Genomic DNA, 26,023 nt, shown 5'->3' with positions numbered 1-26,023 from the left:
TTTTCATCTGTAGTTTATAAGTTTCCAGTCCCATTTTTTTAAACAAAGTATCCCAAATGGATTAAGACAGTAGGTATAAGGAAATGGTAACATGTCCTCCCAATCAGCCCTTGACAGAGATTTGAGTGCCTTCAGTGTGGTAATACTATTCTGCACGACTTGAGTAAACTGTCTTACTCATTCTCACAACCCAGAAGTGTCACTGGTCTCATCTTAAATCATTGTAAAATATGGGACCAGAATAGTATGCGAGGATTTGTATCTTTTCACCCTTAACCACTACCACTCTTTTTTTTTTTTTTTTTTTTTTTTTTTTTTTTGGTTTTTTTATCATTTACCCTCCTCGCTCACAACCCCCTCTCCCTGCTAACTCCCACCCCCTACCACTACCACTCTTGAACTGCCTTCACGACTTAGGCATTCTTCCTCCCCTCTCTCTAAATTTATCTCCAATAAAGGAAGTCTTAGAGCTTATGGTAAGAAAGAGAGATGACACCCACATCTTTGCAATTCAGACACCTCTGCAGCAGTGTGCCCTGCTGAGGTTTTCATAGTTGCTTAAGCTGAAAAAACATTTTTGGACGGTGAGTTGCCATGAGCTCGGTTCTATTTGTTTCTCCCATAACTAAAATTTTACTTCTTAAAACATGTGACGGTGAAGCTCTCCTACTTGCACTTAGCAATTCACACACGGTTTGGGTTCCAGGAACTCTTAGGTAAGGCTCAGACAATTTGGAGGGCAAGACTTGCCTCAGAACTTTCTGTACTGAAAGGCTCCAATGGTCTACTTGTAGTGGCTACAGATTGTCTTTGCTTCTGCTTTTTAAACCTTTGGTCGTCTGGCCAAAGAAAACTCCCCATGCAAACCTGTCACTTAAAGCTCTGTGGCCATGACGGAAGCTGGAAGTGAGCTGAAAAGAGGAGAAATACGAAGAGCGCTTGAGTGACAACCAGAATGAAGCAAGGCTCCTGAGGTGGCTAACGCAGTCAGTGCATGAGAGTAACATACAATGACATGGATGCATGAGGATGATGTGATGAATATCACCCATTACTCTGAATATTCACGTCAAAACATTGACTACATAAAGAGGCAGATTTACACCAGGAAAGTTAGTTCTTCTCCCCCATTTTTTTTTAGGAGCTCCAGTGAACTTTGAACTTTAACTTCTTATATCACAAGTAAGACTTTCCAAATGAGTGACTAAGCTTTATCCATGTCTGGTATTAAGAGTCCTGTGATCACTGGGCCCAACTCAGGCGGAGTCCTTCTGAGGAGAGGGAGGACGGATTGTAGGTGTCAGGGAGGTCAGAGACATCATAGGAAAACATACAGAAATAGCTATCTTTTCTCATAGAAATTCACAGAGTCTGAATCAACAACCAGGGAGACTATATGGGCCAACCTAAGCCTGCTACATATGTGTGACAGTTGTGTAGCTTGGTCTATTTGTAGGAGCAAGGGCTGTCCCTGGTGTTTTGGCTGGCTCTTGGGAACCCATTCCTTATGCTGGATTGCCTTATCTATCTTGAATACAGGGGGAGGTGCTTGGTCTTACTGTAGCGTGATGTGCCATACTTTGCTGATACCCTTGAAGACCTGACCCTTTCTGAGAAGATATGGAGGAGGGGTGAATTGGGGGGGGTAAGAGGTGGGAGGAGAAATTGAGAGGGGATGGAGGAGTGGGAGCTGAAGTCAGGTTGTGAAATAATAAATAAACTAAATAAAAAATAGTTGTGTGAATATGGGACTTAATGCTGTACCTTCCACAGCCCCGTCTTTAAGTTCTCACTCCAATTGATTCCTCTATCAGCTCATTCACTGTCAGACAACCTTTTCCCAAATGATGTGTTCAACTTTCTGAAAATATGCCTAATTTAGTGCCAGTAGTAGAGAGTTTGATAACTCCAAATGATCGTGAATTGCCCCCTTTCAATAATTCTATTACCAGATGGATTAAGAAATTATAAGTCTCTTGCTGGGCGTTGGTGGCGCACGCCTTTAATCCCAGCACTCGGGAGGCAGAGGCAGGCGGATCTCTGTGAGTTCGAGGCCAGCCTGGGCTACCAAGTGAGTCCCAGGAAAGGTGCAAAGCTACACAGAGAAACCCTGTCTTGAACCCCCCCCCAAAAAAAAAAAAGAAATTATAAGTCTCGAATTTCCCATTTTCAGTGATGGGGAGAGAGAAAGGGAGATGTGTGAATGATTCCTTAATCACTGAGTGTACAGAAGAAGTACCTGGCATGCCTATCACACTCCAAGGAGCCCATTTGTTTTAATTGTGAGGTGGAATGTGGCACAAGTTTTGTTTCATGGTTCTGAATTCTTCCTGTTGTGGGAGCTCAGTTATTTTTTATGGTTTCTTCAATCCAGGGCATGTAGTGAAGATGCTAGCATAGATGCCAACATCAGCTCTCAGAACACAGCCGTCTGCATAAGACAGGATTCCATAAAGCACACCGTTGCAGACTGCTGGGGCAGCCGACACTTCCTACCAGGAAAGAGAAAAGCAGGTCATCTTTCTGGCAGAAGACAAGGAATCAAATGAGGAAAGCAAGGCTTCGAGAATCCATTACCTTGCAGGGTAGCCTTCGTCCTGGCACGATGCCCACACAGATCATGTTTTCTTTGATTTCATAGGCTTTATAGGCAGAACGACATTCAGCCTTAGAGATTACAGAGATGTTCACAGTCTGCAGTGAGTCAGGGTCCTTGGCTAGAGGAAAGAAATCACACATGTCATGAGTTCTTCTAAGCACTAACGCTTCCTTTTGCTTTCCTCTATTTGCAACATTTGTTTTATTATTAGGGAAGGAGTTCAAACTCAGAGAAATGAGAACAAAGAAGTTTAGATACTAAGCATACAGGAGATCATCAAATTAAAAACTCGTCATAATGCAAATGTCCATCTCCTTAGAAGGGTGGTTTGTATGTGTTAGACATTTCTGCAACAAAATGAAGCAAATTGCTTTAAAATTTGTCTGGAAATTTAAACATTTGGAGAGTATCTTTTATTATACAAGTTTTAAAGCTTGAGGGAATTTAGAAATAAGGTGTCAATTTTTTTTATTTGTCAGGTGGTAAAAATAATTATTTGGTAACTAAATAATAGAATAATAATAATTATAATAAAATAATAACAATATCACCCAAGACACTAGTAAAAGAAAAGGAAAACCAATCAGACTAAGTGGTATAGTAGGATTTAATACCATGTCTTCTGGTTCCTAATTCAAGCTGTTTCTTTTACATCAAAGTCTCATAAGCATTGTCAATGATGAATACCCATAAGAAAGGGTTTCTAGGGTGGAGGGGTAGATGGGAGAGAGGAAATAGCTGGGGGGGGGGGAGTTGGGGGAAGGACTGGTAATAGAGGAGGGAGGAGAAACTTTGCTTAGGATGCAGAGTAAATAAGAGAAAGAAATAGAAAGAAAGGAAGGAAGGAAAGAAAGAAACAAAACAAAATCTACAAGCAAGCAAGCAAACAAACAAACAAAAACCCAAAACAACAAAAAAGTAAGTACTTCTCATCTGTCATGGGATGAGAATAAGAAGACTATTGTGTCATCTATTTATTGGTGCCCTTCTTAGGGATTCTTAGGCAAAAGTTTTGTATTTTGACATTTCACTTTTCTTAATTTGAATGTGTGTTTATTTCTCATGCTTTATTTGAAAATATGACTCTAATTTTCAAAGTAAACATTGAGCTTCTTTGTTTTGCTTTCTAGTATAACAAAAATTTCACAGCCCCATTATTTCTTTTGAGAGTTATTTCAGAAATGTTTACTTCATGAGTTAGACCAAAATAAGGCACATGGTTTTTGTGGGGAAGTCACTTTTCTTTTTTATACCTAGTGAGTGTAACCCAGCTTATTATTTTCTAGTGGTGATAAGAATATTCAAAATTTCTTCTTCTAGGAATTTTTGTGTTTTGAAGTACACAATATATGATTATTTATTATGGCTGCTCCACTGTGCATTCGAATACCAGACTCTATACCACTTGGTCAGCTTCCACCCATTCCCCTTCTCTCTAGTCTTCAGGTATTTGTCTCAGTCCTACCTAGTCATGCTCTGTCTGACTTGCCACAATATTATGGATTTGTTTTATATTTGATGTCTTATGCGTTTTCAGATTTCAAGGATTTGAGCTAATTATTTGCTTACAATGGTTTGAAAACTTTTGATGTAGGGTTGTATTTCATTTTAAAGTGAAGAAGATTGAAGCTATGAGACAAAATAAAGCAGTTACACATCAACTTAGGCCTAGACATCTACATATATTCTTATTAAAACTATTTCTTTTTTTTTCTTTCGAGACAGGGTTTCTCTGTGTAGCTTTGTGCCTTTCCTGGAACTCGCTTTGGAGACCAGGCTGGCCTCGAACTCACAGAGATTCGCCTGCCTCTGCCTCCCGAGTGCTGGGATTAAAGGCGTGTGCCACCACCGCCCGGCCTTAAAACTATTTCTTTTATATTTATAAGTAAAGAAGATAAGAAGGTATAGCAGAGAAAAGGCTTGAAAGTCTTCCAATGAGGTGGAGGAAAAGGAAAGAAACATTGACTGTAGAAACTTGAAGAAAATGCTATGAAAGTAGAATTTCAGAAGCTCAGAGGATAGTCCATTCCTGAGAGAATGCCAGCTAAGTCAGAAGTCATCATGTAATGTTTTAAACTCACTGGTGTCACATAGATTGTAGGCCCAGGTGGAGACAGAGCACATGGTATTCACAGGGATAACGTGTTGAGGCAGTTCAGCCATTTTTATGTAGTTACTGGGTCTAATTCTTCTTTTCAGTTTGATTAACATGAGGTCATACGAAATAGAAGAGATTGAGAAGTATGGATGATGGATTATTTTCTCAGAGCTGGTCACTTCCACATGCTTTTCAGTAATATCTGCCGGGTTTGTGACCCCAAGAATCACCCGAAGCTTCCTAGAATGATAGGGGTGTTCATAAAAGTACTTTGTCAATGTTTCTGCAATCATATGGACCTTAACTAGCCTTCCCTAAAGAACAGTCCCTGAAGATCTTCTATGTATCATTTATTGAGAGTCATATGCATGTTGCTGGGTCTATATCTAACTTGAGAACTCATAGAGCAAAATGGTCTGAGGTTCTTATCACTCACGGTAAATTGCAGTGTGCAGCTGTGATCACCCAAAGAGGATGGATCAGGACTCCAGTGCATGGCAAGTAATCAGACTTCAGGTAGACCAAGTATGGGGGAGTGGGACCAGCTATGTGGTCTGGGTTATAGGCAAAAGTACCTGGAAAGGGCAGAATGGGGTTTTTTTTTTCATTAATCACTTAGAAAACCCCTGAAAAAAGGTCCAAAACAACAATAACAAGGGAAAAAACAAGATAAATTTATTTCACTAGCTTCAAACCATTGCACACCTCCTCTTCAGCACTTTTAAATGGTGACTCAAAATTTTAAAGTGATTTATTTTGTTCAGAAGAAAATGACAAGTGAAAGAAACACCTACTTTGAAAATTAAAAAGTGTTTATTCCTTTAGTTGTAAATAAATATTCCTCAATTTGAAATGTGGATTCTCTTAGGTCTGCAAGAAAGCTCAGTGGGTAGAACACTTGCTGAGCAAGACTGACAGCCTGAGTTTGATTCCCACAGAACACATACAAAGATGGACGGAGAGCACCCTCCCCATAAAGTAGTCCACTGACTCTCACAAATTTACCGTAGCACACAGGTCTCCTCATCTTACACACACAATAATAAAGAAATGCCTTTCAAAAATTACAAGCTCTCTCATTTTGTACAATTTAATGGAAACTGTTATCTAGCTAAGTACTAAACCACTTTACCAATTTTAGAGTGTTAACATTTGGTTGTAAAAATCCCCCTTACAGGCTCACGTGCTTGAACACCCAAATGCTAGCTGGTGGCTAAATTTGGGGAAGTTGATCTCTAGGGAGCAAGCTCTGAAGTTGACCCCTTACTGTCCAGTCTCTGATCTGCCTATATGTGAGCAAGCAGCCTCATGTTTCTGCTGCCAACTCACAGGTGGCTCCTGCCACTATGCCTTCCCCACCATAATAGAGTGTACCCTCAGCTCATACTTCAGATGAGCCTTTTCTCCTTTGTTGCTTCTTGTCAGTTCTTTGCTCATAGTAATGAGAATAGTAACTAATACAAGGACTTTCCCAAGTCATCCATCTCTTCCAACTACTGCACAATGAACACATGCCAGTATCAAGACAAGAACAAGACTAATGCTTGCAGAGTCTGAGGACAACCAGGGAGTAATTAATTAACATCAGGGTCAAGCACTTGTATATGCCAGGCTCTGCTTAGAAGCTTGAGCTAGCCTGTGAATAAAACAGATAGCCCTGCTCTCAAACATTTGAATTGGTCAACACATATAAAAAATAATAGACACAAAACATAAGTAAATAAATAAACTGGCATGCTAGATGGTGATTAAAGCCTCAGGGATAAAGTTAGGCCAGTGAAAGATGGAAAATCAATACTAGTCATGGGGATGGGGAGGGGGGTGGTCAGCCCATGAAGTAAAGCTTCATGCAACAACCAAAGGTCAGGGTTGACCTAACAGGCAAAGATCGATGACATGGAGACAGAGTGATTCGATCATCAGATATGTGGGGCCAGAGATTCCAGACAGAGGAAACAGCTACAACCAGAACAAGAGCCTAGGTCCTGTTTCAGGAATAGCACAAAGGCCAATGTGGCTTACATGGTGTGAGTTAAGGGTGGTGGTGGTGGTGGTGGTAGAGAGTGACATAGAAGTTGTAGTGGGTTCTATGCAATATTGGGATCACAAAGACTTGTATTCTAAATGAAGGTGTGTCAAGAGTTAAAAAAGGCAGTTATGACAGCACCCTTATAGAAACCTTTGAAATAGAGCACGTAGAAATGAAGGGGTCTATTAGGGGAAAAAATGGATACTCTAGCCAAGAGATGTTGGTTTGGACCATCATGAACACTGGATGTAGTGAGATGTGATTGACTTAGGATATATTTAGAAGACAGATCAAATAATGTTTTCCTAACAAGTGAACATGGGGTGTGAAATCTGAACCATGCCAGGAGATGGTCAACTTTAAGTCGGCTGCTGTACTCCTTAGCTGGATTCCTTTCTTCATCTGGGTCTTCACTTTCTCCTTTGCACCATGATATTGATCATGTACCAGATAGGTCCAGAAACAACTAATGTGGAATGGATCTCAAGTAGGTGTCTCAATACCCATGCCTCCCCCAAAGCACATAAGCAACCAACTTGAAGTGCAGAAGGCAGGTGTTGTCAGAGGGAGTATCTAAACTGGGTAGGGATAGAGGCAGTACTGAGAGTTAGAGAACCAGTTATCCACTAAGTCTGAAAAGATGCCTCCACCATTTTTCTATCTTCCATGCCCTCCCCAGGACTCCTTTTAGCAAATAGAGACAGATGTGCAGATACTCACCAAGTAGGGTTGAAAGAATGCTGAGGAAGACAAACTTCATCATGATGTTGAAAGCCTGTTTATGAGATGGAGTTTAGTTAAGTGTCTCTGTGAAGCTAAAGAAGAGAGAAGGGGACGAAACACAAATGTTAAACCAAGAGAGAGGTCCAGGTGAGGAAAAAAATCAATGAATTATTTCCATGGCAAGATTGGTATCCTTGTCAGAGTACAGGGTAGTATCAGAGGGAAGGGACAACTTATCATGAGCTTGGTCTCTTCCACTGTCTAGATCTGAGTTTTGTCCTCCTTGGAAGAAGATACTTAATTTAAGAGAGATGTTCACAGTGTCTCCACAGCCCCCTGATCTTTGACTTGTGCAGTCAGACTGCTCTCTGAGCTGTGTGCATGCTACAGACCCCTCCTGTCTCTGTGATGCTATCCCATTGGTATGACACTGCTCTTTATCAGCACTCTGGTACTGACACTAACCCCTCTGCTGGGCACTCAACACCTCTTTGAAGTACTTCAGTTATCATGATACTCTTAAAGTGCATATTTTTAAACAACCAGCCATCATTCTACACTACATAGACCTCACCAGAACTGGAAAATGTTGTATTTGTTGGGACTACATACTTTTAAAGTTTCCATTTCTACCTTCAAGGAGCCCCCAAGCTGGACAAAGTGATAGGTAGTGAAGCAAACGGGTACTACCAAAGTATTCAGAGATAGGAGGTAATTATATTTGTAAAACACATGTGCTAAAAGATCTGTATCCAAATAAATGTAAGGAAATACTAAAATTCAATAATAAACAAGCAACCTGACTGGGAAGTGGGAACTGGGATCTGGGAAAGTTGGTGACCTTGCTGAATGTTTTGGTTTCCTTAGTTTGTGAAAATAAATACCACAGTCTGGGTAGCTTGAGCAACAAACATTAGTTTTCTTATAGATCTGGAGGTTGGAGCTCAGTTCTCCAATTACTGACAAATTTGGTGGTGTTGGCTCTCTGTCATGGCTGAGAGATGGCTACCTTCTTCTGGGATTTCACTTGGCCTTTCCCCCATGTGTACGTGCACAGCAAGGGAGAGGAAATAACCTATTCTTTTTCTTATAAGAATCTAATACTTAAAGAGTTCCCAAAACATGGAACAGAAATGACTGAGAAACAATTTTAAAATGTGTAACACCCTTAGCCATGAGGGAAATGTAAACTGAAACTATTTTGCGATTTCATCTTATCCAAATCAGCACAGTCAAGATAATAAAACAAATGATAACACATGCTAGTGAGGATGTTAGGGGAGGTGAACACTCATGGTGGGAGTGCAAACTGGTACAGCCATTGTGAAAATCAGTGTGGAGGCTTCTCAGGAAGCTGAGAATTGATCTGCCTCAAGATCTAGCTATATCTCTCTTTGGCATACACCCAAAGGACTTTACATCCTATTACAAAGATACTTCCTCATCCATGTTCATTGCTGCTCAATTTGTAATAGCCAGAAATTTGAAGCAGTGTAAACATCCATCAAGTAACAAATGGATAGTGAAAATGTGGCACAATTATACAATGGAACATTATTCCACTGTTAAGAGAATGAATCATGGAATTTGTCAGTAAATGGATGGAGCTAGAAAAAAGTCATTCTGAGTGAAATAACCTATACCCCAAGAGACAAATCTTTCATGTTTTCTCTTATATGCAGATATTAGTTTTTAACTTTTCTATATGTGTGTTTTAATTTAAATAACAATGGAAGTTGGTATCTAGTAAGGGACTAGGGGTGGTGTTTCCAAGAAAGGGAATATAGAATATAGTGCTATAATAAGATAAAGAGGAAACTAGAATAGGAGGGAAATTTGGGGTGGAAGGGCAGGGTAACAAAGAGAATATGAGCAAGGACAACTAACAAGTAAAGACCTTTGGCGAAATCAATAGAAACATACTAAAACATATACATATATTAAATTAATTTAAATGGAATTACTTTTTTTTTTTTTTGGTTTTTCAAGACAGGGTTTCTCTGTGTAGCTTTGGAGCCTATCCTGGAACTCACTCTGTAGACCAGGCTGGCCTCAAACTCACAGAGATCCACCTGGCTCTGCCTCCCGAGTGCTGGGATTAAAGGTGTGCACCAATCACTATATAATGAGGAGATAATGTCCCAACTAGACATCTTATGCCACCAAGTTAATGATTCTGTGTCAGGAATAGTTTACATTGTGTTGAGTCATTGGCCAAAAGGGTCCCATAGACTCCTTCAGACATCATAAGCTATTGCCAAGCCTATTGGTTACTTTCCACATCCTAATGCCAAGGACTTATTGCTGAAATTACTACTTATTTATGTAATCAAAATGGGGCAATTGAGCTGATGCACAAATAGAAGCTTCACCAGTACTGACTAGCATTCAACTAGAAGAGGAAAGTCATCATTGATATCACTGAGCTGCAAATCCTGTGCCCTACAACAGAGCCCTGATTGTAAGATATACTGATGCAATAGTGGTGGAAATGTTATGGGAGTAACCAATCACTTTTCTATGGGATTTAAGGCCCACTCCATGAGATGGAACCCATATCTGACACTGCTAAAGTAGCTAAGAACCTGAGTCTAAACAGGTTCTGGACCTTAAGGGGAAACCTACCACTATTATTATGCTAATGGTATAGTAAGAAAATGACTTCTGATAGCATATTGCTATACACATAGATCAGTGCATCACTAAACCCTCATCAAAGAAGCTTATTCTTATAGTAGATAGTTATTAAGACAGAAACCCACAACTGCAAATGTTAAGAGAGTGAGAAACTTTGGAGTACTCAGTCCTATATGGATGTCTTTATCAAACCCTTCCCCTCAAGTCTCAGGGAACTACATTGAAGAGGATGAGGAAAGATAAGAGCAAGAGGTGGTTGATGACTCCGAAAGAGCAGTGTCTTCCACATGTACTGGGGCCAATACAATATAAGTTCCCAGAGACTGACAGCATGCATAAGATTTATACATGTTCAAACTAGACAAAATACTAGCATTCAAAGAAGTAAACACAAAGTCCCACCCCTAACCAAGAAGCTATTTTCAACTGATAACTGCTGGGAAAGGAAAAATCTCTTTTTTCCCACTGGAATGCTGATGGTTTATTAACCACACTTCAGAGCAAGCCCTATGCCCAGGAGTACTGGCCAGCACAAAATTACAAAATGGACTCCATGATTTATTTGGGGTGGGGGTTATTTTGTTTCATTTGTATTTGGTCTTCCTTCCTTCCTTCCTTCCTTCCTTCCTTCCTTCCTTCCTTCCTTCCTTCCTTCCTTCCGTCTATTTTCTATTTCATTGGATTTTAGCTTTTGAGAGAGAGAGAGAGAGAGAGAGAGAGAGAGAGAGAGAGAGAGAGAGAGAGAGAACACGAAGTGAAATTTGGTCGGTACAGAGATGGGGAGGATCTGAGAGAGAAGAAAGAATATGATCAAAATATGTGAAAGATTTAAATAAAATAACATTTTAAGAAAGAACACTAGCTCTGAGGCTGGAGAGATAGCTCAGCAGTTATGATAACTTACTGCTCTTGTAAAGGACTTGAGTTCATTTCTCAGGGCATATGTCAGGTGGTTCACAATCACTTCAGTTCCAGGGACCTGACTTCTAGTCTCTGCACTCATATACATATTCACACACAGACACACAGGTATACATGTGATTAAATATAAAAATCTTCAAGAAATCTATTCCTCCTCCCTCTGTAATCTCATTTAACTCTGGTTACGCAGAGACAACATAAGGTGATGCTGGAGTTCAGGGAGTTCAAAAGTTCGCTCAGAAGTTAAATATCATACTACCATATATGCAAACAATCACACTTCCTGTTTTAACCTAGTGAATAGAAAATATTTACACAGTGATAGCTGCATATGAATATTCATAATTGTTAAACCTTGGAAGCAGACAAGTTGTCCATTGATAGGTAAATGGATAAACAAAGTGTGGTATATCCATATGTAGAAATATTTAGTTCAATGATTTTAGAAACAAAGCTAGCAAACCACAAAAATAATAAAGTGTATATCTCTAAGTGAAAGACATGATTCTGATAACAGTATATCCCGTATGATCCCCTTATATGAGGAGCTGGAAAAGGTTTGGAGGGAGGCTTGTGTGGAGAGGTATAATACAGGGAATTTTTATGGCAGTGAGTTCCTTTTTGTGACACTGGAATGATATATACACAACTAAACACTTGTCAAAGTCTGCAGATGTGCACAATATAAAGTGAGGCCTAGCTAGAGGACATCCATTGTCCTATTCTGGTCTTACAATATAGTATGTTTGTGAAACTATAATCAAGTACTAGAAGGAGACTTCTAAGAAATATCTAGAGATAAGGCAGTGAAGCCTTTCTTGTACAAGTCTTTAGAATATGCTTTAAGAGCATCTAGGAGAAGAGGAGCTGAGACAGTTAAATACTTGATAAAAATCTATTGACTCTTGTAGCATATAGATTCTAAGTTCCATGTTCTGCTCTCTGTGGTCCTCTTCCCTTGAACATGAGCAGTGCTTCTGACTGGCTTCTAATAGAGTACCCCAGAAGAGATGGAGTACAGCCACACAATGATGTTAATGCGTAAAGACAGATTATATACTCTGTGTGGAGTATAACCACACGATGGTGTTAATGTGTAAGGGCAGATTGTATATTCTGTGTGGAGTATATACACATGATGGTGTTAATGCATAAGGACATATTATACACTCTGTGTGGGGTATGTCCATATAATGATGTTAATGCATAAGGACATATTATACACTCTGTGTGGGATATGTCCACATGATGGTGTTAATGTGTAATGACATTATATGATCTGTAAGTTTTGCTAACACCCACAGGGGAGTCTTCATGCTTGTTTGATGAATTCCAATGTTGTAAATCCTATAGCAAAGAAGCTATGGTGAGGAAGTCCAGCTATTGCCCACCTCTCTAAACAGTACAGTCTAAGAACTTGTAGCAATGTTCAACCAGCAGCAAGCAGAAAACCAGGGCCCTGTGAAGTGTGAGCACAGGAGATGAATTTTGATGGGATCTTGATTAATTGATGGATACTTACTTTCTTTGAAGCTTCTTCAAAAACTGAGGCGAGGGCCTTGCTCAGTTGTACCTGAACTGTGAACTCAGGTAAACTGAGGTCATAAAAATGCTATTTTAAGGCATAAAGTCTGTGTTAAACATTTGTATACAGCAATATAAAATAATACAAATATATACCACGTGCTGATACTTCATTAGATTTTTGTTACTTAGTGGCAAGAGAGATGAAGCTTTTGATCTCCCAGGTCACAGTCCAAGAGGAGACATGTATTAAGATTTACCAGCATGTGTGATATCAAACTGTCAGGGGTAAAGTGAGGCAAAGATTCAAGAAATAGTGTCTCTTAGAGGAAGGGCTACACTCCACAGGGAGAAAAGGATGAGAGAAGTAGGAAAAATGGGAAGAAATCTCTGGAAAGATAAACCAGGGCTTAGAAGAATTATGAGAAGAATGACAGAGAAGGACTAGTAGAGAGGAGGATCAGACAGAACAGAACAAATTCAGAATTTCTGTGATAAGAAAGCAGATTTAGGAAGCATGTCCTTGGTGTCAATATTTTAAATGGATGAGGTTTATCTAGTTTGAGTGATGGCAGAAGAAGCTGAGAGGAGAGAGAACAGACATCAAAATACAATGACACAGGAGATAAAATTCTTCTGCTCTGTAGCACAGAGGAAGGAACTATAGCTCACAGTAAGTTATGGTATAGGGAAATTAAACTAGAAGAGTTCAATATTTTCTGATACATGGAGAATACAGTGTTTGAGGAGGTTGAAATTATCCTAATTTAATCATTACTTATTGTATATGAGTATTCAATTACAGTACTCCATGAACATGTTCAATATTATTTCTCAATAAGAATAAGACACACAAAAATTCAAGATACAGAAAAATAAACAGTGAAGTCAATGGGGATGTCAGGGAGAATCCACAGCATAGGTTGAGATACCATCTGCAGATAATAGAACCCTTCCTCCAGTACAATAGAAAGGATAGAGAGTAAAAGGGTTTAAAAAATTTAGATATGGTTCTGAGTTTGGTGGTGTCAGTCTGTGCTAAATGATACCACCTCCTACTAGTAGATTAGAGGACATTTGGTGAGAGTGAGCATTGAAAGTTATTTTAATAGCTTTTTGAAACTAAAAAAATTTGTTTTGATATTATGATATAATTACATCATTTCTCCCATTCCCTTTCCTCTCTTCAAGCCCTCCCATATTCCTCTACTTGTTTACTTTCACATTTATGACCTTTTGTTAACTAATTGTTTTCTATCTATCTATCTATCTATCTATCTATCTATCTAATCAGTCATCTATATATCTGTCTATTCTCTCTCTCTCTCTCTTCTCTCTCTCTCTCTCTCTCTCTCTCTCTCTCTCTCTCTCTCTCTCTAGCTCTCCCTAAATACACAGATCCAACCTGCTTAGTTTGTATATTACATGTATGGATATTTTCATTACAGAAAACGATAATGAAACAAAATGTATAGCTGTGGAGTCCAGTCCCAATGGATACTTCTACAATACAATTCCCACATCTAAGACTCAGGAAGCATTGATGCAGATGGGGAAGAAAGATTGCAAGAGCCAAAGATTGTATCTCCTAGAAATATTAGAATCTCCAACTATAGTCTCACTAACATGATGGCCTAAACATGACAGCTGCTGGTTACTCCCAAGATAGAAATGTCACTATTTCACCATTGGGAATATCTTAGTGGGCTTGTCATTGTAGTGGTTCCTAAACTTTACAGCTTGGTAGGACTGTTGATTGCTTTTCTCCCTTAGCAGCTCACATCATTTCTTCTGTTACTCTGAGAGCTAATCCTCAGTGAAGAAGCTTATAGGTTAGTTCTGGCTTGATTCCTCCAAGCCCTGTGTCAGGAATGTGTAATGTTTTTGGTAATAGGATCCTCTCTTCAGTTTTGGGAGGCGATGACAATAGCTTATGCTATTTGAAGAGTTTCTAATCCTCACCTGTAGTGGGAATTAGTTCCACCCATGACCTTGGGCTATCTGGTCTGAAAGAGGCAGTGCTCCTTAGCTGCCTATGTGACCACTTAAAGGGGAGGAGAAAGGGGTCACACTGCACTCTCTTGGGTGATGAGGACAGGACCAGCCAGCATGAAGCAGCATGTGATGGGTTCCCAGCTTTCTAAGGACTCTGCAACTGGATTTACCTTATCCTGTATCAGTGAGTCTGTTTTCCCCATAGGATCCTTTAATAAATTGGTATATATAGACCACTGAGGGTCTTGTTACACACCCCCCCACCTCAAATGACAATTGACTAAAAGGGGCATTTCCCTTGTCTTACACTGGGACTTTTGTTAGTGTATGACTCTTGGGGGAAGTAGTATCACTCCATGTGGTATAACTACATTTAAACTACACACACACACACACACACACACACACACACACACACACACACTTTTAAATTTTTAAGTGAGCTTATAAAATAATTTTCCTTATGTTTTTATCAAACATTCTTAATATTATTTAATTTTTCTTCCTCCCTCTCCTTCTGTATTATCCTTTCTCCCTTCTGCTCAGTTACATGCTCCCCATTTCTCTCCCCTTTTCCCTTCATAGCACCTGTCTCCTACAATCACCCTGCTGTGGGATGGTCTGTATGTCATATTACTCTGATTGGTCAATAAATAAAACACTGATTGGCCAGTGGCTAGGCAGGAAGTATAGGCAGGACTAACAGAGAGGAAAAAAGAAAGATCAGCAAGGCAGAAGGAGTCACTGCCAGCCACCGCCATGACAAGAAGCATGTGAAGATGCTAGTAAGCCACGAGCCACATGGCAAGGTATAGATTTATGGAAATGGATTAATTTAAGCTATAAGAACAGTTAGCAAGAAGCCTGCCACGGCCATACAGTTTGTAAGCAATATAAGTCTCTGTGTTTACTTGGTTGGGTCTGAGCGGCTGTGGGACTGGCGGGTGAGAGAGATTTGTCCTGACTGTGGGCAAGGCAGGAAAAATCTAGCTACACCTCCCTCTTTAGAACTCTTTGTTCCCTCTATACTTTTTATGTTTACTGCAGGTTATATACTCAAATCTAAACATTTGGAGTTAGGAGTCACAAATATGAGAGAATATGCAACATTTGTCTTTCTGGATTTGAGTTACACAACTCAGTATATTTCCCATTCCATCCAGTTACCTATAAATTCCATTGTTTTAGTCAGCATTCTATGTGAAAAGACTCCATGACCACAGAAACTCTTATAAAGGAAAACATTTAATTGAGACTGGCTTACTGTTTCAGAGGTTTAGTCTGTTATTGTCATGGTGGGAAGCATGGCAATATACAGGCAGACATGGTGCTGGAGAGGTAGCTGAGAGTTTTGCATCTAATTCGGCAGGCATTAAGAGCAGAGAGATACACCGGACCTGGCTTTAGCATTTGAAACCTCAAAGCCCACTACCAGTGACATACTTCCTCTAACAAGTCCACACCTACTCCAACAAGGCCACACCTTCTAATAGCGCCACTCTGTGGTGACCAAGTGTCAGGGACAAGGACAGAATCTCTAGTTAGTGGAAAAATACAGACCCCTAATAAGACAGGGAACTAGATCAGCTTACAGTCAGGTTGCCTAGCAACAGGACATTGAGTCAGAGCCCTTGACTCTCTCACCCTGTAAACATCCTATACAAACATCCTGTTAGCTTGCCCCACCTTATGCAGATGACAGCGTCTTGCTCCCCCCACCCTGCAGAACTATATAAACCTTTGTGGAAGAGAAATAAAGTGGCAAATTGACCAGAATCTAGATTTGGTGTCTTTTCCTTTGTATCTCCTGTCCCTACATTCCCTCCTTAGGGTGGTCGAGAACCCGCTGAAGCCCTGCAGGCGGGGCAACCAAGCATTCAAGTCTATGAGCCCATGTGAGCCTTTCCTATTCAAACCTCTACATCCATCATCTTTTTCTTCACAGCTGACAAGAATTCTGTTGTGTACGTACCACGTTTTCATTATCTGATGATGAGATCATTATCTTTGTAGGACATTTACTTTTAACTGATGTGATTTTGTTCAAGTCGTGTGTGTGTGTGTGTGTGTGTGTGTGTGTGTGTGTGTGACAAATGCCTCATTTAAGAGCAAAAAAAAAAAAAAAGAGTTTCTATGACCAAGATTGAGATTGAGAGCTGTGTATTTATTGGTACAACATAAATACTTAGAACGCAGTTTGACAACATGATCATTTAGCAAAAACAAAAACAAAAAATCCTGACAACAGTAGGTTCCCCTAGTGTCTGTCACTTCAGAGTCACACGTTTCCCTTAGTTTACTCAGAATCTACTAAGAAACTGGTGGTTGATTATTTTTGTGTAAATGAACAAATGTTACTAAATTTCTCATTACTCTAAAAGTTTACATAATGAAAAAAGCAGGAGTCATAAATTTCTGATGTGATTTTATTGGATGTTTTCTCTTGAATTTTGAAGAGAGTTAATTCTTTGTAGAGATTGCGTTATTCTACACTGAGTGGTATGGCTTCTCAGTGGGAATGCATTATTTTCAAGATCCATCTTGCATAAGGATGAATTTCAGTGAAGAAGCCTTCACTTCCCTTGGTTATGCCTGCTTTTCCCCAGGACAATATTCCATGAAGCCTCCCACTGCAGATGGCTGGAGCAGCTGAGACTTCCTGACAGAAAGAGATAACTAGATGTCAGTGTCACTTTGTTGCCATGGATCAAGAGTAAATCCTAAGACATGACATGTACCAGTAGCAAAATCATCTAGGGGAATGAATTCATTTAATGGGGGAGGTGACAACTGTTGCTTCTATCTGGTCTACTCTCTCTCTCTCTCTTTGCAGTTCAAGTTTTATCTAACTTGAGTGCAAGTAGGAGAAAGGACAAATGGCCTACCCTAGATTTCTCCCACTCTAAGATGAGGGAAATGAAGTACATCGCAGAATGAACAGTCAGGGAGAGGGACTTCAGCTTTCTGCCCTTTACTCTGTGGAAAGTCTTTTTTGATATGTGATGTTTGATTTCCCAACCCTGCCTCTATCCTATAACAGATCCTGTACTGTCCTCTTGCATGAGTAAAGATACCTTAATTGAAGTCATAACATTAAGCGAGTGTCCTATGCACATGATGTTCATCCATGTTTCCTGTTTCTCTTTTTGGAGAATGTTCCAGCAGTCACTTTGAGAAAGAGAATACTGATTTGTCCATGTCAGGATGTCAGGATCAGTGGCTGTGGGGAAAAAAGACAGATGAGACCCAGAGTTGTTCTTCTGAGGAGTGACCTTGTGACTAGCCCTTAGTTTGTGAATCAATTAATCCCTGGGAATATCCAATGCAGGTAGCTGTAGACACTCCAAACCTTAGAGTTTCTCATGCAGAATCTCCATTTTGAAGAAATAGATCCCAAAGTTCCTCATCTATCCATCACTAGATGTATATTTCTATCTACTGTGCATAATCCAAAAATTTTGAATCAATTATATGGAGATTATGAATGTCCACAAAGAAAAAGAAACAAAACCCTTGGCCTCCAAAATTCCTTCTACAACCTTTTGTTGGAGATCTGTTTCATCATCTTTACATTTTATCACATACTACAAATCTATATAAAATTAATTTTTTAAGCTTTCTTTCTTTTTCCTCCTTCCTTCCTTCCTTCCTTCCTTCCTTCCTTCCTTCCTTCCTTCCTTCCTCTCTCCCTTCCTTCCTCCCTTCCTCCTTTCCTTCCTTCCTTCCTTCCTTCCTCTCTCCCTCCTCCTCCCTCCCTTCCTCCTTTCCTTCCTTCCTTTCTTCACTGTGAGTGTGTGTATGTGTGTATAAGTGTGTGCTTATGGCATGTGAGCCTGTGAAGGTCAAATGACAACTTTGGGATTCAGTTCTTTGGTTCTAACATGTAGGTTATGGGGATTGAATGTAGGCCATCAGTTTTGGTGGCAAGTGCCTTTACCTGAAAAGCCATTTTGCCAGGCCCCAAGACCAGTCATGTTTCACTTAATGATGGATGTGTTCTGAGAACTGTATCAATTTGTACTTACACTTAACAATTACCTACCAGACAATATTTACTTACACAAATTTAAGTTGTAGAGCCCACTATCTATTTCTGCTATATTTTATAGTATTTCCATCTTAGGCTGTATGCCTGCTTAGCATGTTGACTGCAGTTGGTATTGTCACACAAAATGGTAACTACTTGTGAATGAATCTAAACATACGTGAACATAGAAAGGTTTGGTAGAATACTATTGTTAGGCACTTTTAAGATGTAAATTGAACTTTGTGGGATTGTTATTACATGTCTGTCCTCATTGTCTGAAACACCATTATGTGGTTCTTGGCTATAAATTTGATCATTTATAAGTGGTTATTTCCATGTATGCGTGTCTATATAGAAATGCACATACACATTTCCCCCTGAGAGATCATATTGTTTGTTTCCATCACAGAAATTGCTACTATATTGCGAAAGTCTGGGTACTTTAACCAAGGGACTAAGTATTTTAATATCTAGTAAAGAGTAGTAAGAGAGGAAAAAAACCCCAATTTGTCAAGCTAAGCATTGTGGTACCTACAGAGCTGATACATATCTAGTAAGATGATGTTCTGTAGATTAGATCAAAACGTGTTAAGTCAGAAGAAAGAGAAACAAGTTATGCTCAGCTTTATGTATTTTTATTTTGGGGGAAAAATTCACTTAACAAGCTATATGAAAGTAACAAGTTACTTGAAATAGAGATTTCCTTATAGATATTGGGACCTTTGTAGGAAGGTCTTTTAGAGATAGTCTGTTGTAGTTATTTTAATATACAGAACTGACACAATAAAATCTTCATGTAGTAAAGATATGGATTTCTCCATCATGTGTGAAACCCATAAATTAGTTTCATAAGGTGTGATGGAATTACTTCAAATAAAGCTTAAGAAGTCAATGACAAAACCCATGTGAAATGTACTATTTGTTTGTGTTTTTCAGAAAGCTTAGACACTTAGATTCCTAGTCAGTTTGTTTCTAAAGTACAAAGTTTCAAAATACTGAGAAAATCAAAGTTTCTATAGTTTATTTGTTGTGAAAATCATATTTATTTGGAAAGTGCTCATTTGTTTTCACAGTGTGGCCACCGGAAGCTGGGTTTAAACCTGACTAAGCAACTTTGAGAAAACCTGAAATAAGCACAACATACAAGCAATCACTGCACATCCCACAAGGACTAAAGCACATGAGAAAGCCATGTTTGAAGAGAAGCTCCAGCAGACATAAGTTCACTGTAGTCTTGCCAAGTTGTGCCCATAAGCAGACAGAAGCGTGCTTATACTACATGCTGTGATTATTTTCCAGTGAGATATGTCAGTGTAGAGATGTAACTACAAGCATGTTGTAATGATCAACTAGTCTATGAACCACCCAACTCTACACACACAGGTGAGGAGCTTTTGTTGCGACACAAGTTACGAAAATTATACTCTGCAAGGAACCAGCACTGGCAAGAGGGTAGACTCCTCCTTCAACCTTTTCTTTGTCATCCAGGGTCCCACAGAAAGAATGTGTCTGTATGTTCCTGGACACAGCCTGGGTGCTCTGTGGTAGAGTTGAAAGCATCCTTCATTCCTTCACCTATTGCAAAAGATTTGCTTTGCTTTTTCTAACCTCTCTTCTAAGAAGTACATGGTAGTCTTTCAGTAATTCTCACTGAGAAGCCCACCCTCCACCTTCAATACCCTCTCAATGAATGAGGACTCCCAGTTCTTTCTAATTTACTTGTATTCAGTTTACAGCCCCAGTTCTCAACTATTTTAGAGATAGAACAATTATGGCCCACTCTATTTGTTGCTGTCATAGTAGCTGTCCTGCATCAGTCTCATGAGTTTATCTGTCACCTATTGGGAGTACAAAGTCTTGACAGTAATCATTACAGGATTAATAACTTTATATTTCCTCTTTCTATCAAGTATATTCAACCACCTCTTTTCCCAGCCCCAACCCACCCAAGATGAAGAAAACAATCAAACACTCACAGTTTTTGTAGCTATTCCAGGTCCATGTTGGTATGAAGCAGGTTTCATTAAATACCATGGGTTCCATAGCTATGGCTATAGTTCCCACGTGCATGTTTATAGCAGCAGGGTAAGAGAGTTTTATCAGCATCAGGTCGTTTTTCCGGAAATTTGCATCGAAATTAGGATGGACGACAGTCAGTGAGTAACTATATATCTGCTCCCTCTCATTTTTGATGTTGGGTTGGTAAACTCCCAGTCGGATTTTAGCTCTTGGGAAAAAAGAAAAGGCAGAGAGATGAAGAGAAAACCATTACACAATGTCAGAAGTAGCCTTATCCAATCAATTTAGTTTTGCTTTTTAGCTGCATAATTGAAGTGAAACTAACATTGTGTATAAAATGATAGTTTGAAGGATTATGAAGTCATCAGCATGCACATGGAATGACCAACATGGGGTCTGATATCTACAGCATACTCAATAGCTCCTATTCTAATTAAGATGTGAATAATCTGAACTAGAAGTCAGGAGAGAAGTCACCACATTTGATGGTTCCAGAGCTCTTTGTATACTCCATATTTGCTCAGGCAGGTTTTGAACTTGTACCTACTACATCTAACATTCTTAGCCTATCCAGTACTCTTCTCAGGACTGGATAATTATTTCTGTGTCATCTACATTGATCCCAGATTCTCAAATTTCCATGAGTAGTTTTGTAGAGATAACAAGTCATCGTTTCCTGTTACATTCTCTGGGCAAATTCAGATACCCCTGTCACAAGAAGATTAGTCATGCAACATACCAAAAGAGATATTCCCTTCCCAAAGTAGTTCACAGTAGTAATAGAAAGTCTGCTTATGAACTCCAGCATCATGTGAACCGTTTTTTGTTTCCTGTGTATCTGTCCTAATGCAGAGAGCAAGCCTTCAATCACTATTGAGTCAAATTTGTCTTAAACAACCAGGTGGCTAAGTTTGAAATGGAGCTGAAGCTCTGGGTCAGACTCCCTCATTCAAAACATCCTTTTTTTCCTTAAAAATTTGTTTTCTTTTATTTTATGTGTATGAGTGCTTTGCCTGCATGCGTGTATGTGTGCTACATATGTGAAAGTGTTTGTGGAGGCCAGAGAAGGACATCAAATCCCACTGGAGCTTTGAGTTAGAGACGGTTGTGAGTTCTGTGGTGATGTGAGTGATGTGGGTGCTGGCAAGTGCTGTTAACTGTGGAGCTGTCTCTCCATCTCCTCAAATGGATTCTTGATATCCAACAAAAATACTGAGATTCTCAGAAAGAAAAAAAATGTTCTTCCTCATTTGGGGATCCTAGCTTGTATTGTATACATGTATGTATTTAAACAAATATTTACCTGGTTATAGAATAACATTTAGAAAGAATAAGGAAGAGTAGTAGTGGGTGATGAGGAAGTATGAAATAGCACATAAGTTGTGAAAGAGGATATAAAACCAATTTTTCTTCTAATTCTGTCATGACTTTTTTTCTTGTAAGTGTATAAAAATGTAATTGATAGTGAAATCATAAAGCCCTAAGTGAAGCTCTGTGGCTTCAACGTGGTCATTCTAAATGTTTAGAAACTCAGTGAGACATGTGAAGTTTGGGACTGGGCAGTATTTGCTTGAGTGACTCGGTTCATCTAGCTGTGTGATGTTTTAATTTGTGATTTCATTGCAATAAGATGATTGAAAAATGGATTTTCAAGAGATGCATCATTTTATACTAGGTTCCTTGCTTTCTCTTGTTTACCTGCAGGATGTGATCTCTGCCTTCAACTTCATCCTGTGACCACCTCTCTTACCACATATACTCAGTCAACCCTACTTCCTCACCATGCTACAACCCTCACAGCTTTGTTACATCAGAGACTACTGAATGTTGTTTTCACGCCCTGGAACATTTCTAGGCTTTATTCATTTAGCTGACTTGTGTTTTTCCTGCAAGCCTCCTATCTTCAGAGAGGCCTAACCTGCCCACCTTGTACATTATTCTCACACACCACACCCTGCTGTCATGTTTTATTTACTTTTGATCACTTCTCTGTTTTGGATTACTTCTTAGGTCAGAATGTATGATCCATGAAGGAAACGTATTTCCAGGATGTTCACTTAATGGTTATATTAAACAATATAGTAAATGATTTGTGAAAGTTTATAGATGAACATTTGTAATACGTCTTCTAAGGCTTCTTATTAATTTCTGTACTGAAGTGTGTAAAAATGGAAGAAGAGCCAATCTTCTTGGATCATCTAATCCATGAAAAGCATGAAAGGTTGTTTCCTAGACCAACTTCCATAGTGTAGATCCCCATGATTAAGGAGCCACTTACGGTAAGGAACAATGAGCAGCAGTGAGCACCCACTGACGGTCAATGAGAGTCCCCACACAAGGCTCTGGCTTGGACTGCAGATAGACCATGTAAGGAATATTAAGACTAACTGGTTCATCTGAGTCCTGATCTTCTCCCAATACAGTTTCTGGAGAATTAGGGATTAGGGAAGGAACAGAAACAAAAGGTTTAGTAAGCTAGATTTAGTTAGGGTAGTTTTCAAAGACATCAAGGCCTTTATTTTTGATATTTAAAAAATTCACACAAAATAATGTGTCATACAAACTATACATGTTAGGAAACTAATGATTGTTTTTGTCAAGATGGAATTATATCAAAGCTATCTAATACTAACACATGGGCTCATCTGATGCTGATCAAAAATTCTGACAGCACTGTGTATTAGAAAAATGAACAAAATCAACAAATTCTTTAAATATTAGTTCTTACCATCAATTTTTGCCAATAATTGGAGTATAAATAAAATACTTTTTGACTTTGGTAGTGAAAAGAGCATGGAAACTCAAAATTTATAGACTTACTTTCTGATTAGCCTATCTTCCTACTTAGACCCAAACTTCCTAACATCTAATATGGGAAAAGGAACTGAGACTATGTTGGGGGAATCAACTGCCTACTGAGAAATTCCTAGGCATGTTTCTGTAAAGCCCTCACAGGCAGGGTACTCAAAATGCTCCCAGACATCAGAGGGACCCAGAGAGTATATGGTAGGAAAATATGTGAAATAAGAGCCTTTTCTTTGATTTCCTTCGGCAGATAATATTATCTTTAAAATGAATCCCCATTTCTCACTCTCTCTCACATGCTTGGGTGGTTACTCCACCTTGCAAGCACTGGTATACTTATCTGGATTTCACCCTCAGCAGAAACTCGACTTCAAACTCACCTACTGCACCCAAGAGAGTGAGAATGAAAAAAATCTTCATGGCGAGCTACGGTTTCACCAGAGTAGACTAAGTGGCCACACTGTTGATTGTCCCAACTTGGAGCCCTGCGACCTTGACCACAGTGGCTGAAGGAGAAACACTGGTGGTAGGAGGAAAAGGCAAAGGTCTTACAAGAATCTTCAAACTATTTTCTCAAGATCTGACCTATCGAGATATGTGGGAGTCCCCAGGATCTGACTCTGATGAAGGTGGAGAGGAAGAAGACCAAGGCAGGGACCTTGGTGCTTCCTGTGTAACACTAAAACCCTCCCCAGTCATCAGATGTACCTGCTGACCCTTTCCCTCCTCTCTTTGTGACATGGCTTTTCTTTGTTGTCTTCCTCCTCCCCTGATTGTGACTTTAAACCCGCCTCCTTGAGCAGCTCTGCCTTCCCAGTCTCCTTGCCATCTCCGCAGGCTCTCAGAACATGGATATATAAACTACATTGCCAATACCATTTTGACTTCTCCCCTCCTTTTTGTGCTGAGGAGCCTATAGTTCTTACGGAAGTTAGTGGCAAAATCAGGACTCAGAATGAATTCTTCAGATTCCCTGTTGACAAGATTGAGCTTTATCTGAGACCTGGGCTCCTAGCAAACAGCATTGGTTATGAAATCCTCTCACTGTTCTATGACTGGGAAACAAACCAACACAGTGTACCACCTTCATAAGACATGGGTCAGGCCTTCTGTTCACTTTTATTTTTTCTGACTCCAGTATGACTGCTCATTCCCTTGTGCTCCCACAGCAGATCCTGGAGCTTCTATCTTCTCACCAGGCCAGATATATTCAGACTTACCAAATTCACTTTTATTTTTCATCATAAATGATGAGGAAAGATAGAAGTTTATTTCCTTAAAATTAGCTATCCTTAAACATTTTCTATTCAGCTAACTTTTTTTCTGTTGATTGCAAAACAACCCTGAATCTGAATTTCCTTCCTTTTTCACTTTTTGTTATTTTGTACACTGCTTTTTTTTTTTTTTCTGAATGGACCATGTTATTTTTTATGAGAAATGCTGTGGATATCGCTCTATATAAATAAAACACTGATGGCCAGTAACCAGGCAGGAAGTATAGGCAGGACAAGGAGAGAGGAGAATTGGGGAAACAGGAAGAAAAGGGAGAGACACTGCAGCCACCGCCAGGACAAGCAGCATGTAAAGACGCTGGTAAGCCACCAGCCACGTGGCAAGGTATAGATTTATAGAAATGGGTTAATTTAAGATATAAGAACAGTTAGCAAGAAGCCTGCCACGGCCATACAGTTTATAAGTAATATAAGCGTCTGAGTGATTATTTTATACGTGGATTGTGGGACTGTGGGGCTTGGTGGAACCTAGAGAGAAGCCCTCCACCAACAAATAAAATCTAACAAGATAGTTTCCTGATTACCCAGAGATAAGTAACACACAGTAAGGGTTTACCTCTACTGTTTTATTGAGAACTTTATAAATGTATGTAATGAAATATGATCATATCCACCCCCCTCCCATTTCTCCTCACCAACTCTCATTCCTCTCAACACAACAAAAAGGTAGTTTAGTGACAACTGAGGAAATAACACTGAGGTTAGTTGTGATTGTACAGTTAGCAGCCTATTGATTTCACAGTTAAGACATTTCTTTAGCTTCATCTTAGGGGAAATAATAGTATTACATTTGAACTCAGAGATTATCTAATCAAATATCAGCAAGAATTAAAAAGGGTTAGAACATGAGTAATGGAATAACCATCTTCCTGATGACTGTCTTTCCGGAGTCTCCTGTGGACAGCATGCTTGTATTCCTCTGATATTTGTATTTCCTCCAGTTGGGACTTAGTCTCTAGAAATTCCACCAAACACCCAACATGGAAACATTGGCAAGTAGTAATACACCCTTGAGAAACAAGATTTTGGAGAATGGGAACACACTGGTGGGTGGAGCTTAGGAAAACAGAGACAAACTGATAAAAGAAGAAGAAATGGCAGCACCCTGTCACAGAAGCCCTGATGCTTTGGCAACAAGAACATTCTGGGCTTTGTTCTGTCTTCACTGGGAACTATTTCAATGACTTTGGGCAATTGATTGCTTAACTTTGCGTTTCAGTGTCACTGAGTTCTATAACTCATGCTACGTGGCAGGGATGTTTGTTGTAGCAACATTTCCCTGATATATTAAGAAACACCTAATTATTTCTTTAAAATGTAATGGAAACAGTAACCTTATTCTTTTTCAAAACAG

General features: G+C 39.4%; 2 protein-coding genes across 2 annotated transcripts; both read right to left on the bottom strand.

Moving 5' to 3' along the window:
• Nucleotides 1-2,245: 2,245 nt before the first annotated feature.
• Nucleotides 2,246-7,809, bottom strand: Prss58 (serine protease 58). Its single transcript, XM_037203618.1, is given in 7 exon segments — nucleotides 2,246-2,384; nucleotides 2,387-2,492; nucleotides 2,578-2,717; nucleotides 4,681-4,937; nucleotides 5,134-5,272; nucleotides 7,447-7,501; nucleotides 7,751-7,809. Coding segments are annotated over 6 exon segments (726 nt in total). The 5' UTR covers nucleotides 7,490-7,501; nucleotides 7,751-7,809; the 3' UTR covers nucleotides 2,246-2,343.
• Nucleotides 7,810-16,934: 9,125 nt separating this feature from the next.
• On the bottom strand, nucleotides 16,935-24,076 carry LOC114684448 (serine protease 58-like). Its single transcript, XM_028859036.2, has 5 exons — nucleotides 23,758-24,076; nucleotides 22,851-22,998; nucleotides 20,530-20,780; nucleotides 17,601-17,746; nucleotides 16,935-17,185 (listed from the first exon to the last, which is right to left on the bottom strand). Exons 1-5 carry the CDS (start codon nucleotides 23,795-23,797, stop codon nucleotides 17,036-17,038), a joined length of 735 nt encoding a protein of 244 aa, XP_028714869.1. The 5' UTR covers nucleotides 23,798-24,076; the 3' UTR covers nucleotides 16,935-17,035.
• Nucleotides 24,077-26,023: the final 1,947 nt, after the last annotated feature.

Source organism: Peromyscus leucopus, chromosome 3 (assembly GCF_004664715.2).
Source record: "Peromyscus leucopus breed LL Stock chromosome 3, UCI_PerLeu_2.1, whole genome shotgun sequence".
In the NCBI taxonomy this organism is placed as follows: domain Eukaryota; kingdom Metazoa; phylum Chordata; class Mammalia; order Rodentia; family Cricetidae; genus Peromyscus; species Peromyscus leucopus.
This window is presented reverse-complemented; position numbering and strand designations above follow the sequence as displayed.

What these genes read in the sequence shown, in the direction of transcription:
- LOC114684448 (XM_028859036.2), bottom strand. Translation starts at nt 23,797, where the DNA reads ATGAAGATTTTTTTCATTCTCACTCTCTTGGGTGCAGTAG. An exon ending in CACTCTCTTGGGTGCAGTAG is followed by an intron (nt 22,999 to 23,757) that starts GTGAGTTTGAAG and finishes CTAATTCTCCAG; the next exon opens with AAACTGTATTGGGAGAAGAT. An exon ending in GCTGCTCATTGTTCCTTACC is followed by an intron (nt 20,781 to 22,850) that starts GTAAGTGGCTCC and finishes TTTTTTCCCAAG; the next exon opens with AGCTAAAATCCGACTGGGAG.